This window comes from Tachysurus vachellii, chromosome 6 (genome assembly GCF_030014155.1).
Source record: "Tachysurus vachellii isolate PV-2020 chromosome 6, HZAU_Pvac_v1, whole genome shotgun sequence".
Classification (NCBI taxonomy): domain Eukaryota; kingdom Metazoa; phylum Chordata; class Actinopteri; order Siluriformes; family Bagridae; genus Tachysurus; species Tachysurus vachellii.
In genome coordinates, this window is record NC_083465.1 from 10,252,039 (window position 1) to 10,267,657 (window position 15,619).

The 15,619-nt window shown below is 37.2% G+C and overlaps 1 protein-coding gene across 2 annotated transcripts; it reads right to left on the reverse strand.

Moving 5' to 3' along the window:
• Window positions 1-1,078: 1,078 nt before the first annotated feature.
• On the reverse strand, window positions 1,079-3,733 carry epcam (epithelial cell adhesion molecule). 2 transcript variants are annotated; one of them, XM_060872126.1, is made up of 10 exons: window positions 3,662-3,733; window positions 3,392-3,463; window positions 2,904-3,005; window positions 2,512-2,770; window positions 2,305-2,370; window positions 2,145-2,208; window positions 1,946-2,044; window positions 1,672-1,869; window positions 1,532-1,576; window positions 1,079-1,441 (listed from the first exon to the last, which is right to left on the reverse strand). In XM_060872126.1, the coding sequence occupies exons 2-10, from the start codon at window positions 3,447-3,449 to the stop codon at window positions 1,415-1,417; spliced, it is 918 nt and encodes a 305-aa protein (XP_060728109.1). In that variant the 5' UTR covers window positions 3,450-3,463; window positions 3,662-3,733; the 3' UTR covers window positions 1,079-1,414. The 2 variants fall into 2 exon arrangements, with proteins under 2 accessions (XP_060728109.1, XP_060728108.1); XM_060872125.1 differs by lacking the exon at window positions 3,662-3,733 and having other exon boundaries at window positions 3,392-3,645.
• Between the last annotated feature and the right edge of the window lie 11,886 nt (window positions 3,734-15,619).

Consider the following 15,619-nt stretch of genomic DNA (forward strand, 5'->3'; position numbering starts at 1 on the left):
GAGAATTTCCTGTTAAAAGTTAAACACTTGCCATTCAAATTAAATGCATCACCCAGGCAACACACAGGCAGTAGGAGAGGCCTGGTTTTGTGTTAAGACAAAACAACTCCAGTGTAACACACTAAACCTGGTTGGTCTGGTCTAACCTGATTCCACTGAGTATCACACACCCTAAACCTTCAGCTCCGATCTGTTGGTTTTTCCCCTCGGATGGATAACTTTCAAATAATTTTATATTATCTTGAACCAGAAATCCGTATTGTAAAGAATGGGCATTTATGCAACTTTAAGTAAAAGGTATCTTTAAAAGAACTCATATACGAGTCAGAGAAAGCATGTGAGAACATTCGGCAGGTAGTTTGGTGAGATTTTAAATGTGCTGGTTTCTCTGTGAGAACAGGTGTGGCACCGAGTCACATTTCCACCTTAACTCAAATAGCATTCATGTAATGTGTCAACATAACTGGGTGCTCTGGTTTATGCATTACTATACCAAAATACATTTTTTGTACCCTTCTTTTTGAAAGAAAAACAGCAAAATCTGTCAAATATATTAACTTAGCCATTTATGTTGTGTTTAAATAAAAATATGAATTTCTTGTGACTCAAGAACACCTGATTTTTGCCTTTTGTAAATTTCCATCATTTCCCAAGCGGGAACATACTGGTAACATTTGTAAGGCTACTGTTATCACAAGCAGCATGCAAGTAGGGACATGATATGGACACCATCACCAAGGCTTCCAATTACAAGTCTACCGAGAGAAGAGGAAAAAAAAAAATGACAGAAGAGGTTGTTTTTAAAAGCCAATGTGTTCAGGCATTAACAACCAGTGTAAGAGGGAAAAGAATAGAACTTGCAATGCTTGTTTTCAATAGTCACATTAAGCCTTGAGGTAAAAGTTGTGAACTTGAGATGCACAATGAGAATAGTATCTGAAAGGATAAGGGGTGGGAATATCCAACTTCACCCATCCCCCAGCTTACCTGGGAATTCTCTCCTACAGCACATCCACACCCCTAAACCCACCTGATCATGAGACCAGCTAAACCTATAAGCAATCAAGACACTAAACTGTTTGACAAAAAATTTTTTATTAAAAACAAATGACACTTCACAAACTGTACATGTATTAATTCAACCAAAATATAGAATTTAAAAACTAGACATGGCTATATTCAGACAAATCAAGGAAGACATTTTCATCCAAATCGACTTGACTGTCCCTTTAACCATACATTTGACCATAACATGGAGCATGTAACAGGCACTTTGTTTATATATTTAAAAAAAAAAAAAAAAAAAAATTAACACCCCATCAAAAAAATAAAAATATTTTACAACAAGCATCAGAGTGCAGAGAACTCCAGTGTTTAAAGACTAAGAACAGCTGCAGAGCTCTTATGGCAGCTCTTATGACATGGGTTCCATCTCTCTGGCCTGCAAACCAACAGGAAGAACATGATTAGCAAAGAAAGGTTGGTTATAAAAACACAAGTGTAAAAATCAAACAAATAAATCTGAACACACCTGCGCCTTACTATACTTGGCCTGCTCCTGTCTTCTGGCGAAAAACTGTAGAAATCCACAGGAACAATGTGTTATGCCCAACAATGTAAAGCCCTAAAATCTATAACATTAAAGTAAGTGATAAAAGGTGTTTTACTGACCAGAACTAGGAGGCCGACGAGCACTACCAGGATAACAACCACGATCACAGCGATCACACCACCGGTCAGCTTCTGCATTGTGAAAGTGGGGGCCTGCTCATCAACGTAGTAGACCAGAATGTTCTCCATTTCCATAGGGTTACCATTAGGATTGACCAAAAATTTATTCTGTTCTTTAAACAGAGGCAGAACCTTCACCTGTATACAAAAAGGTCAGTCAATATAATACATTAAACAAGCCTAAATATATAGTGGTGATATATAGAGGACCTACATCTTTCTCCAAGTAGTAGGCCATGCGGGGCAGGTCTAAATTACGGTTGCCTTTGGGCTTCTGGACATCCACAACAATCAGACGGTTAGCAGAGTCATACTGAAACAAGAGAGACCATCGTCATGGATGCAGTGAAGGCCTATATCCCCAAACGTAAATTATATGCTTCTGAAAGGGACTTGCACCAACAAGGTCTTACCTGAACTTCACTGATGTACTGTGGATCCAGGTTATAACGACTTTTAAAGACGTCATTAAGCGCACTACAGGAGACAAAAGAGAGGGTGAAAGTAAGGTGTTAAACCATACTACTCTATTAAACAATCATTTAAAAAGAAATAAGTCATTCAAATACATACGTTTTCAGTTGTACCAAATCTGGGGTGTTGGGAACAGTTTTGTGTTTCATCTCAAGACGGACCCAGCTAGAGGAGGAAAATACATGTGACTACCATACATCAAGAAAGCAATACAGAACACCACACTCAAACATTATAGCAAACTCAGAGTCAAACAGCAAAAGCAGTCAATTTACAGAAAAGCATAACCAAATGAAGGGCACTTACTAGGTCTCCACTGGTTCACACTTGATGTTCTTCTCTCCTTTGTCACTTCGGCGGACACCAGCGCTGTTAACACACCAGCAAGTTTCAGTGTTGTTACACTGAATAGCCTTGAAACGCCCGTCGCTCTCACACTCTGGGTCATAGATCCCATCATTATCCAAAAACGCAGTGTCAACTGGCTTCCCACCAAAAGATCTAGTAGTCAGGTTATTCTTTGCACGGTACATTTCTGCCTTCATGAGGAAGCATTTGGGAATCACTGCAAGAGAAAAAGCACACTTTAGGCAGCCACTCCATGTCTAATTAATCAGAAATACATAATCACATTGCAGACTTGACTGATGGTCATTTGCATTCCAAAAATAAAACAAAAAAAACCCCCAAGAACTTACACAGATCACAGTTAACTGGTTGTTTCACAGAATTTCCAACAAGAAGGGTGCAAGTGCATGGATTTTCCTCACAGGAACCCCATTTCATAGTTTTGCATGTGCCTGCAGGATCAAATTAATAATAAAAAAAAAGTATTGTTAAAGCTCATAATGTTCTAACCGAGGAAAAGAACGAGCCTATGGTTAGTAAATAATAGGTAAGTAGAGAGACAAGGGTGTGGCATCTTGCCGGAGCCATTTTAGGAGCGCCACTGAAGTCAGGTGAAGCGACAAAAGAAACTCACGCCCCTCCCCCACAGTTACCTGAAGGCCTCACCTGTGTTTAGCGTTCTGATACTTTACACACATCATTTCACAAAGAAAACACTTCAGTCGCCTTTTTTTTTACAAACTTAACCCACCCGAAATTTACAAACTCTACATCAGATAACCAGGTTATCGCACATAAGCAATAAAACAAGTCATAAAATCGTCCATAAAACACTTACATTCTGCATAAGCTCCAGCAACGAACGCCAAAAGACACAGAACAATTATATCCTTCATCTTGGCTGTGAGCTCTAGAGAGAAAAGAAATAATACTCAAAAACTAAAAGACCGTACAAGATGTTATACCAGAGGAAAAAAACAACTTTTTTCTTCTGATTAAAGTGAGATAAACTCCACTTAAAGGTCGCAAATGCAGTTATAATCCAAAGTATATTCGTATTCCGCTGTTGTATAGAGTTCTTTAATCACAGAACAACTTATATCCTCACCTTACTCCGCTGTACTAACGTTAACTATGTGCAGGCTTTACAATTATACTGTGCGTGTAAAGCAACGTCAGGTGAGATCAGACTGTGGGCGGGGAAACTCCAAAGATTTATGGTACTTCCTCATTACCATATATGGCACAGCTCCTGTTTCGGTCACATACGTAAACGAGTTTCGCTCAACTTTTGGTTAATTTATTCATTGTTTATTACATTTGTAAATGCCAATTATAATATCCATCAATATTAATAAAGAAAAAAACAAATACTGAGAGTGCTCTTGAGTGCGGAAGAAAACTGCATTTTACTTAAGAATAATGTACTTTGGAACTTAGATGTACAGGTTACTTTTATTATATAATTCATAAACATTCATTTTATTCTATACTTCATCATTTTAAGCATCAAGCATGTAGCATGCACAAATAGCAAAAACATTTGTTAGAATGCTGCATGCCATCATATATATATATATATATATATATATATATATATATATATATATATATATATATATATATATATATATATATGTGTATGTGTGTGTGTGTGTGTGTGTGTGTGTGTGTGTGTGTGTGTGTCTGTGGCAGCAATGCTGTACACTTCCTCTTGAGAATGTCTGTAGGCTTTTGTGTGCTTGTTATGGTTATTATTGTGAGTGAAATGAACATACTAATGTTGCAATGTATTTTCAGCATCCCATAGAACTGTTGTTTGTACCTTACAGACTTATCTCTTTCTCTCTTTTTTGAGCATTTTAATACTTTCAGGTTTTTTTTTTTTACTCTTTATGATACAACGGTTTCATTTTATCAAAAGACAGGAAATTGCAAAATGCCTCCATATAATATGAGTGGTCTGATTGTGTAATACTGTGTGAAAAATGTCATTTTTAATGGGAAAGGGTTAGGTTTCGATATGTTTCTGTTTGGACATGGTCTATTATTTTCTCTTTGACTAATTAGGAATCCAGGTTTAAACTGGTTTGACGAGTTTCAACTTGAGGTAGTGCCTCAGGCTAACTGGTGTTAAAAGTTCTATAGCATAAAATAAAGCATAAAAACCTGAACTGTCAAAGTTAAACATTTATTTATTTATTTATTTACTTTAGCTCAGATGATGACAGTACAGGCTTTTTAATCAGTCCCAGGATCTTCAAGCCTTTATCTTAAGATTCCCAAACTGACGTCATACTCTCGGCTTTTTCAGATCTATGAGACTACACGAAAGCACATCACGTTCACATGCATCATGTTTATTTACCCACTGTTATACACACAATAATATTAGACACATACGTCAGCTCAAGACCACTCAATATATGGTGAAATATTTTGTTAGATATGAGTAAAGAGTACAGAGATACCATAGACTGATCCCAAATGTCTCCATAGATAGGTGAAAAAAACACTTTTTAGTCAAATGTAACTTTCTTTACAAAAAATTATTTACATGATTGTGATTTCTTGTAAAGACACACAGAGATCTCTCCCATTCATCAAGAACTTTTGTCATGTCCAACACAATCTTGCGACAAATTGCTGATCCAGCCATGAGAACCATTTCCATATGTTCTTCTTTTGTCAAACAGATTCTTAAAGACTGGCTAAAAAAATGTATATAATCTAAATTAAATATGCTAGTAAAGAAAATTCTTGGAAGACATTTTGCTAAAAAGTTTTCATTTCCTCTATTTATATAGTCTTTTGGAACACATATGAAGACAAACTCTGTCATAATAGGTCCAGACCTTTATTGTGCACAGTTCAAAAAGACAACTAAATCTGGGAGTAAAAGCAAAATGGCAAAAACATAAAAGCTATGAACAAGACTATGGCAAACATGGCAGCACACAAAGTCAGCATCAACAAAAGCATGACAAAGAGCTAGACAGAAACCGGAACTTACATAGTGGTACAAGATGAAACAAGAAACAGGAGTGAGTGATTAGTGAGGCATGTGACAAGGAAACATGCAGGGTATGATGGGTATTGTATATCACCCAACTTGTTTGATTTTGTTTGTTCCACAAAGGGTCGTTTTTAAACCACTGAAAAGAGCTTTGTTCTGTTTAACAAGCATATTAACTTACTTTGATATATTTGATTTTTATTTGTTTCAAAATTGTTATTATGTGGTTATTAAGAGACACATTAAGTTTATTAAGTTTACGGTTTATGCTGCCAGTGAGCTGTTGGTTACTGCTTCCAGCTGATTGCAATTTATTTTATCCAACAAATAATGTTGTCTCTCATAGTTTTTGGTGATGAAAGGACTGAAATTTAGAATAGGCATATTTAATTGTGCGACATGGAACACTTTTTTGGCCTACATTTACATAAATTATTTCATTTAGCAGATTATTTAAATTTATTTACAGACGAGGAAATACAAATAAGGTGATACATCAAGTAAAAGACAATACAAGTAGTGTTACTATACAAAAATTTTATTGAGTGCTAGAAGAGATAGGAGTTGCAAGAATTGGTGTAAGTACAAGTTTTAATTGGTGTAAGTACAAGTTTTTTTTTTGTTTTTTTTTTTTACAACTTGGTATTTAGTTACAGTAGGTCTTCATGAAAGATCTGGGTCTTTAACAATTTTTGGAAGATAGTGTTGGATTCTACTGTCTGGATTGAGGTTGGGAGTTCATTTTGCCACTGAAGAACAGTCAGATGGAAAGTTCTGGAAAGGGACCTCGTGTCTGAGTAGGCACTACCAGACATCACTGGGTAAAGTTGCGTGAAGGAGCATAAACCTTGAGGAGAGTGTGGAGGTTAGAGGGTGATGTTCCAGACAAGGTCTTGTACATGAGCATCAAGGCCTTGAATTTGATGCAGGCAGCTACAGGTAGCTATTGGAGGGGAACGAAGAGATGTGAGACGTGGGTCCTTATTTTTGGCTGCCTGAGAAATGCACTAATTAGTGGGTTTCTACAGAAATGTAAAATGTGATATTTAGAATAACAGCAAGAGTGTTCTGCTTATTAACAAAATGTCTACTCCACATCACTGTATCTCTGTGTCTCACTGGGTTTGCAAACAGTTTGTTAAAATAGTTGGACTTTTGGTTTGTATCAACTGTCAGCTAGAACAACATATCACTGATAAGAACAATAAAGAAATATATACATTCCTATTTGATATGTTGTTGGTTTTCAAGGGTTTCTTTGTTCAAAATAACAAGCCAAAAATTGCAGCACCAACCCTGGATTTGTAAGGCAAATCTGCTAACCACTAAGCCACAGTGGCCCATACCTTAATCAAAACTATTAAAATCAATTATTCATCTAGTCTAACCACAGAAGGTAGAGAAATATTATATTGACCTTCTTTGTTAAAAATTTTCATGATGAGCAATGTTCCTAGAAGCAGGTTCAAACAGTTGGAAAATTCTTAAATATTAGTGGTATGTTGTAGGAGCACCTGCCTGGACTTCTAAAGATGGAGTTGTAGGACTTTTCAGATCTCAATGCTATGCTGAACAAGAATGCAACCTGCCTCATTACAAAGATACACCTAGGCCAATCATAAATATGTCAGTAAGAAGACAGAGATCAATAATAGAAAGAAGCAGGAAAACAAGAAAAGAAAGGAAAGGCGTGAGGCTAAAAAACAGGCAAAGATAGAGAAGAAAATCCAAAAGGTTGAGGATTTGGTTAAGGACATAAAACAGTTAAATATGAATGACTAAAAGAAGACAACAACGGATCAGGTGCTGTACCTAGACAGCTGCAAGAAGATACTGAAAGAAATAAGATTATAATGTGTTAAGTTTTATTTCCAGAAGTTCAAGAGAACTCTGAATCGCTTTTCTTTTCATATATTCATGTATTCTTTTTGATAATCGAATAAATAGGTTGTTAAGTCTACTTTGAAGTAGATCATTATTATGACTTTTGCAATGAAATTATAAAAGCTCACTGTGATATTTACCCACCTTAGAACTTGCTCATGTCATAGTACAACACTCGCAGTGAAAATATTGATAATGCATTTCAAACCTCGTCACGAGAATTTGGCTGCAAGAAAGGCTGAAAATATTATGCTCTAGTTACTGAGGTATGTTACCACATGTAACCGCAGCTGCAGGAAGTTAACCACAACCATACAGAATTATTAATCTTTAGAGATGAGGAACATGTTTAACACTCCAAGTTCACAGGGAGAAATGTTACTTGATTTGCATGATGTAAGGTCCAAAGAGGTCAGAATTCACAATGAAATCCAATTTGCAATGTCATAAAGTATAAAAGACCAGGGAAATGTTACCTAAGTGTGGATTCTATTGTAGGCAGGCTTGGTGTGTGTTATTCTCTGTGTGCATCAGAAAACAAACGCAGGCATACACTTGAAGAGTGCATCTTGGTTTGTTACTGTCTTTGCATTCTAATTACTTTTACTTATTCTAATACTGTTTGATTATTTGAAGGAGATTTTTATTTGTAATTTTCTTTTATTTTACTTTACATATATTACACACATTTATCTGTATTACATTGCTTTTAATAAAAACAAGGTCTCCCATTGTGAGGACCCCGAAAAGACAAGAAGGTCTAAGTCTGACTCCTTCATCTAAAGATTCAAACAATGGTTTAGGTAGAAGAACTTGAAGAGGATCCTATGTTAGAAGACCGAGGGACTTCAAAGGACACCTGTGTTCAAGGTAAGACCAACTCTGATAGTTGATTTTGTGTTTTCAAAACTAACCTGTGCGATCTAGGACACATTCCTTAGTGGGACTGTGGAAGGGTTTCCTACGCAATCTGAAAACAAGTGTCACCAAGGGACACGTGCGTCACTATAAATTACTTCAGGTAGTAAGGGTGTTCTGCTACCACAAGTAGAATGGCTCATTGAACCTTGTCATCAATTGTCCAGTGCTTTGAAACTTTACTGGAATGATGAACACCATTCTTCCAACTGATGTTGGTGCAGAATCTGCCATAGATGTTCAACTAGGATGAGATTTGATGACTACAAAAAAAATCATATAATATGATCTGCACCATTCTTGTATTTGTCAAACAATTCGGTCAGCACTTTTGCCCTATGGATGGGGAGAGTGTCATCCTGGAAGATATCACTCCCATTAAGATAGAAATGCTTCATCATAAGATAAAAAAGCTTACTCAAAATTACATTCTTATTGTATTCTTTACCATACTGTGTTTTCATTGGCTTCTGTCTGAGTTAAAAAAATTTACTCAAACCATTAAAACACTCACTTTGTTTTTTCAAGTAAAAGTATTAAAAGGAGTAATAATATACTGGGGATGACTACTTAATTCCTATTCCCTGTTGTAAAAAAGCTTTCAGAGGATCAGGCTGGTATTACTTAGTCATGGTATTGCTGAGCAGAGTTATTGCACATACAGAGTGTGAAAAATATCTCGAGGGCTTCAAGTAACTTGGACAAGAAGATTTGCATGAAATCAGATTCTTCATTCTTTGGCCCCAATGTTTTGTGAGAAAGGACAAATATGAGGTCAAAGGAAATAGTTATTTGCTGGGAGGACAAAACATGTGTATAAAAATCTGGGTGTTAACTTTTCTGCTGGTTTAGATATCAGCAAGCTATAAGATGGCCCATTGTGGTCAGACTCAATAGAGGGACAAGAGCTGGATACAGAATGAGTGTCTTCGTGGAGTTAGGCACAGACACACAGAGCAGCCAGTAAGGAACATATCCCTATCTGCCTCAATGCCAGCTTCTTCAACATTAGTCCATTTGTATGAAATGCAGTGAGTACATATTTATATTTATCACATTGCTGTATGCTTTAAATCCATAGTATAAGGATTTAAACTACTCTTATTTAAAATGGATTTAATATTTTGTAATATCTAAATATAAATATAACTAAATATAATTAACATATTAACCGTAATTATCCTGTCAGTCGAGCTTATTGATTTTAAATTTGCTAATTTCTGCATTATGGATTAATGTCCTGGTGATGAATACTAAGTATGAATGTAATGGAAATGTAAATCACAGCAAGGCATAATGGTGATAATAATGAATATGTAGTTTCATCACACACATTCCTTCTAGTAACTTCTTACATGCCTTGTTTAGACATTTGAGCATTAATGTCTTTATTTTGCTAAGTTGTACTGTATCATATCATCTCTGCCAGAATATACATGGAAGATTGTTTTTTTATTTACGACATTTCTCAATCAATGAATACATCTATGCTGATTGACTAGGCCACAAACTAAGAATATGTCATCAGTCTGAAAACTCATTTGGGAGGTACACTTTGAAGTTTATTTTGTGATCTATTTTGATGCCAAGACTGAAAAAAAAAACCTAAATATGTAAATTCACACTACCTAACTGAAGTAATTAGAAATAATTCATAATGAGAAAATAGATATATCTTTTAAAGTGATTAACAGAGCAATAGTACAGAATAACACAAAATCAAATAAGACAAATCACAAAACATGTAATATAATGTTATTTAATGTAATATAATGTAATGAAAAGTTTCATTTAAAAATAACTCTTTAGTAACTGTTTCAGTATTTGAATTATATTATATTATATTATATTATATTATATTATATTATATTATATTATATTATATTATATTATATTTATCTAAATATATAATTATATATTTGTCTATTCTAATTAACTTATGTTTATGAACTATGTTATAGACTGAAAAAATATAATGAAGTGGTTGTCTATTAACTATCAACTAACCCATAAATATAACAACTACTTCATCCCTAGTTTGTCTTCAGAATACTAGGGGTGTGTAGAACACATGCAAATATCATTACACTTTGGGCTGTGTGTAGGATTCCAACCAAGAAGGTGTGCAGTACTATATCCACTTATATCCACATAAGTATCCACTATGTTTTCTAATGACTTAAGGGTAGTCCCATATATTAACAAACATTAATGTAAATAAAATTAACAGTAAATGAAACTAACAGCAACTATCTATAAAAAATCTGGGAATATACAAAAAAATAAAAACAGTTTTTTATTACAGAGATAAGGAAGATTTTCCAGAATTTCTTATGTATATTTTATAGAACATGGTAAAAAAAAATCCACTTTTTATGACAGTGTCTGAGTCTTTTTCAAATACTCTCCCGTAGGTTATGCTTCATACATTATGCTTTTGTCTGACTTGTAAAACTGGAACACAGTAACAGTATCCTGTTTCGCTTTTGTTCAGTGTAGAAATGGATTACCTTTACTGTTAAATGAGCCAGAGCTGTTACTTATTGGCTTACAGGAATTCACCCACCTATTTGTGTAATTTATGTTACTGTTCCCAGTGCTTGGGGTATCTCTCAACATCTGATACACTGAAGTTAGTAATAATATGCTCTAATATTTCTCTTTCTCTCTCTCTCTCTCTCTCTCTCTCTCTCTCTCTCTCTCTCTCTCTCTCTCTCTCTCTCACTGGAAGGACTTTACAGCTCTACCTGTTGTATCTGTGTACTATTCTCATGTACAATGGTGAAGGTGAGTCATGGAGTTATGTCCTTAATCATACAATTTCAGTAGTGGTAGGTTAAAGCACTCTAATGACTCACATCATTGTAAAAAGAAAAAAAAACATACATAAAAGGAAATATTCAGGGAAATAGAATAACTCGTTTTTTCAGTTTAAAGTGCTAATTGTTGAAAGTCTAAATGAATTCATAAGATCTCAGAAAATGCATATCAGATGTATATAATGCATATAATGCAGAGTTATCAAATGTAGCATAGTTACAAATGTAGCATAGAATACATTGCTTAATATTTAAATAACTATTATAAAATATTTAAATATTTTTAATAATTTATCTTGCCACAGACAACATTATAGCATTACTATGCTGTTAGGTTACATATAAACCATATAAATTGAAAACTGTCATATTTTATATAGAACTTAGAAACTCTAAAGAACGTCACAATTGTATGTCAAATGTGTAAAATGTTACGTGTAAACACAATGTTTTACCCGTATTTTTTTTATTTATTTATTTATTTTTAGATTTTTTCTGTTATTATAATACTCATCTGCAGTTACCCTTATCTTTTTTATACAGTAGCTGCAGATCTCAGTGACTGTGAAGCAATAGGAAAAATATGCCATGCCTACGCAGATTGTGCAAAAACACGCAACAACTTCACTTGTGTTTGCCTGCCTGGATACAGTGGAGATGGACTACAGTGTGAAGACGTAGACGAATGCACTCTTGGTATTCACAGCTGCAGTGTACGAGCGCAATGTAAGAACACACCAGGCAGCTACAGCTGTGTATGCCTGGTTGGATATTCTGGAGATGGAATTCAGTGTGTGGATGTTAATGAGTGTCAAACTGAAAATGGTGGCTGCCACAATGATGCAATTTGCACTAATACAAACGGGGGGAGAACATGCCAGTGTAAGAGTGGGTTCACTGGAAATGGGCTTGACTGCACTGATGATAATGAATGCAACAGGCCAAGCATATGCCACTGGAATGCCGTCTGTACTAACATTCCTGGATCATACATGTGCACATGTATTTCTGGATATAAAGGCAATGGTAACTATCTTTGCCTGGACACTGATGAATGTTCAGAAATTCCAGGTGTGTGTAATTCCTATTTGGGTTTCAAGGGCTGCAAGAATCTACCGGGATCCTACCAATGTCTTTGCAGCACTGGCTACCAGAGCAATGGGAAAAGTTGCATAGACATTAATGAATGTGCAGACAGTATCTGTAGTAGGTTTTCTAACTGTGTGAACACTCCTGGTTCTTATCAGTGCACTTGTCAGGAAGGTTATGCTGGGAATGGTATTACTTGTGTTGATGTCAATGAATGCAGTGGGGCGAATCGCTGCGACCCAAACGCACTGTGTATCAATGTGCTTGGGAGCTATGAGTGCTCATGTCGCACTGGTTTCCTTGGAGAAGGGTTCCAATGTACCGACATTAACGAGTGTAAAGAAAATAATGTATGCCCAGTTGATGCAATCTGCGTCAACACTGCAGGCTCATTCCGCTGTGATTGTGGTCAAGGCTATATTTTCAATAAAACCAAGTGTCAGGATCTGGATGAATGTGCTGTAGGCCTCTGTAGCCACTATGCTTCATGCACAAATTCTCCTGGCTCATTCACATGTGTATGTCTTCCTGGTTTTGCTGGTGATGGTTTATCATGTGTGGATGTGAATGAATGTGCTACGTCCCACAAATGCCACTCCTATGCCCTATGCACTAATCTTCCTGGGAGTTACAACTGCAGTTGCATGGTGGGCTACACAGGTAATGGCCTGACACTATGCTCAGACATTGATGAGTGTCAACTGGACAATGGTGGGTGCAGTGCCAAGGCCAGATGTGTTAATAGCATGGGTTCCTTTTCCTGCCTCTGCTCCTCAGGGTTTAACTTAGTAAATGGCACCATATGCCAGGACATAGATGAATGCCAGGTACTGGAAAAGCCTTGTAAGATCAATGAGAAATGCTCTAATAAAGAGGGTTCATATGAGTGCTCCTGCCTCACAGGGTTTACTCGTCCCAGTAAGAACGCAGGATGTTCTGATGTTGATGAGTGTCTAATACATCAGTCATGCCATCCCAATGCTACCTGCGTCAACTCAGTTGGTTCTTTCATGTGCACTTGTAAAAATGGCTTCAGAGGAAATGGTATTTATTGTGAAGATGTGAATGAATGTGCAGTAGAGGGTGCATGTCACCCATATGCTTTGTGCCACAACATTCCTGGTGACTTCTCCTGCCAGTGCCAAAACGGCTTTGAAGGAAATGGCTTCACCTGCTTGGACGTGGATGAATGTGTGCAATCAAACACTACCTGTCCTGCTACCTCAGCATGCATTAATTCTCCAGGAACATATGTGTGCTCTTGTATGAATGGTACAGTGGTATACAATAACACCTGTGCTCCACCTAGCATATGGTGTAGCCCTCCTTGCCATCCATTTGGACTCTGCCACCCATCCCCTATGGGATTTCAGTGTGTATGTGATGTTGGGTTCAAAGGGAATGGATTCATCTGTACAGACATCGATGAGTGTGAGCAGAATATGTGTCTCAGGAATGAGACTGAGTGTGTAAACAGTCCAGGCTCGTTCTCTTGCATCTGCAAAATGGGTTATTCTCAAAATGGAACGGAATGCATGGGTAAATATTAACTTTAATTTTCATTTCAACCATGACAATCAGTTAGATTACAAACATTTCTCCTTCTCATTTCTTTCATTACATTTTGTTTCCTCTGCTCCCAAGATGTGGATGAGTGTACTTCTGGAAAGGCTGAGTGTAGCGAATTTGCACAGTGTGTCAACACTGAGGGGAGTCACCTGTGCTTCTGTCTCAATGGCTTCACTGGAAATGGAAAAATCTGCTCTGGTAAGCAAAATTTCTCTATTCATACACCTTTTTGTTGTACCTTTGTTTGGCCTCTCCTTTTTTTTAGTTTCTTAGGGCTTTTTCCCTGACCCTGTCCATTTTGGATGACTTCTAGACATTGATGAGTGCCAGTCTCAGTATGGAGGGTGCCATCCTGCTGCCAGCTGCACTAACTTTCCTGGGTCCTACAAGTGCACTTGCCCACCGGGTATGCCCGGGTCAGGGTATGATTGTGTGGATGTGGATGAGTGTGTGGAGAATTCAACCTGGCACCACAACTGCAGTCAACTTGCTTTGTGTAACAACACAGTAGGCTCCTATATCTGCCATTGCCTGGAGGGATACCAGGGTGATGGCTTTACTTGTGCAGATGTGGATGAGTGTCTGCTACCTTCATGCTGTAGCAGCAAAATGATTTGCCAAAACACACCTGGGGCCTACACTTGTTCTTGCATTCTGGGTATGGTATATGATTCTGGCACCTGTGTGAGTGAGAGAGAATGTGCAAACAGCACCCATGTCTGCAGTACACATGCTGAGTGCAATGCCATACTGGGATCATACTACTGTTCCTGCAGAGAAGGCTTTTATGGAAATGGAATGGAGTGCAGGGATGTGGATGAATGCAGCTGGACAGGAAAGCGAACATGCCCACAATTTTCCTACTGCTTCAACACAGAAGGCTCTTACTACTGTGACTGCTGGAAAGGTTATCAGAATAATGGGACACTCTGCAAGGACATAAATGAGTGTGAGATAGGTAATTTTACCTGTCCTGACAACAGCACCTGTATCAATAAAGAAGGGGGATACTTTTGTCCATGCAATGTTGGCTTTGTTTCTAAAAACTCCCTATGTTTGGACATTGATGAGTGTGCCACAGGACCAATACTGTGTCCTAACCCATCTGATTGCAAAAACACAGTTGGATCCTATTTCTGTGAGTGCTGGGATGGGTACTTGGGTAATGGAACACACTGTAGAGACATAAATGAATGTGTGGATCAATCTCCATGCCCAGAGCATACTGCTTGTGTCAATATAGAGGGTGGATTTTTCTGCCAGTGTGAGGTTGGGTTCTCCAGAAACAGCACAAACTCTTCCCACTGTAAAGATATTGATGAATGTTCAGAGACTGATCTGCTGTGCACTAAAGGGACCTGCATCAACACTGCTGGTTCATTCTACTGTGTGTGTAATGAAGGATTTTGGAGCAATGTGACAGAGTGCCTCGATATAGATGAATGCTTGGTATCCCAGAATGGTACAGTATGCCAGGCTCACTCTACTTGTGTGAATGTGCCAGGCACTTATGAGTGTAGGTGCCATATGGGCTTTCTGCTGAATGGTTCAATGTGTCAGGACATTGATGAATGCAAGAAAAATGCAAGTTTTTGCACTGAAAACTCACAGTGTATAAACACTGAAGGCTCCTTTTCATGCCCTTGTTTGCCTGGATACAAAGCTCAGGGGCCAAACTGCATTGACATTGATGAGTGTATGCTCACTAACTTCTGCCGTCAAGACCAACTTTGCACAAATTTGCATGGTTCATACAAATGCTCTTGTGCCA

What these genes read in the sequence shown, in the direction of transcription:
- epcam (XM_060872126.1), bottom strand. Translation starts at nt 3,449, where the DNA reads ATGAAGGATATAATTGTTCTGTGTCTTTTGGCGTTCGTTGCTGGAGCT. An exon ending in GATTTGGTACAACTGAAAAC is followed by an intron (nt 2,209 to 2,304) that starts GTATGTATTTGA and finishes TGTCTCCTGTAG; the next exon opens with TGCGCTTAATGACGTCTTTA. An exon ending in CCAAGTATAGTAAGGCGCAG is followed by an intron (nt 1,442 to 1,531) that starts GTGTGTTCAGAT and finishes GTTGGTTTGCAG; the next exon opens with GCCAGAGAGATGGAACCCAT.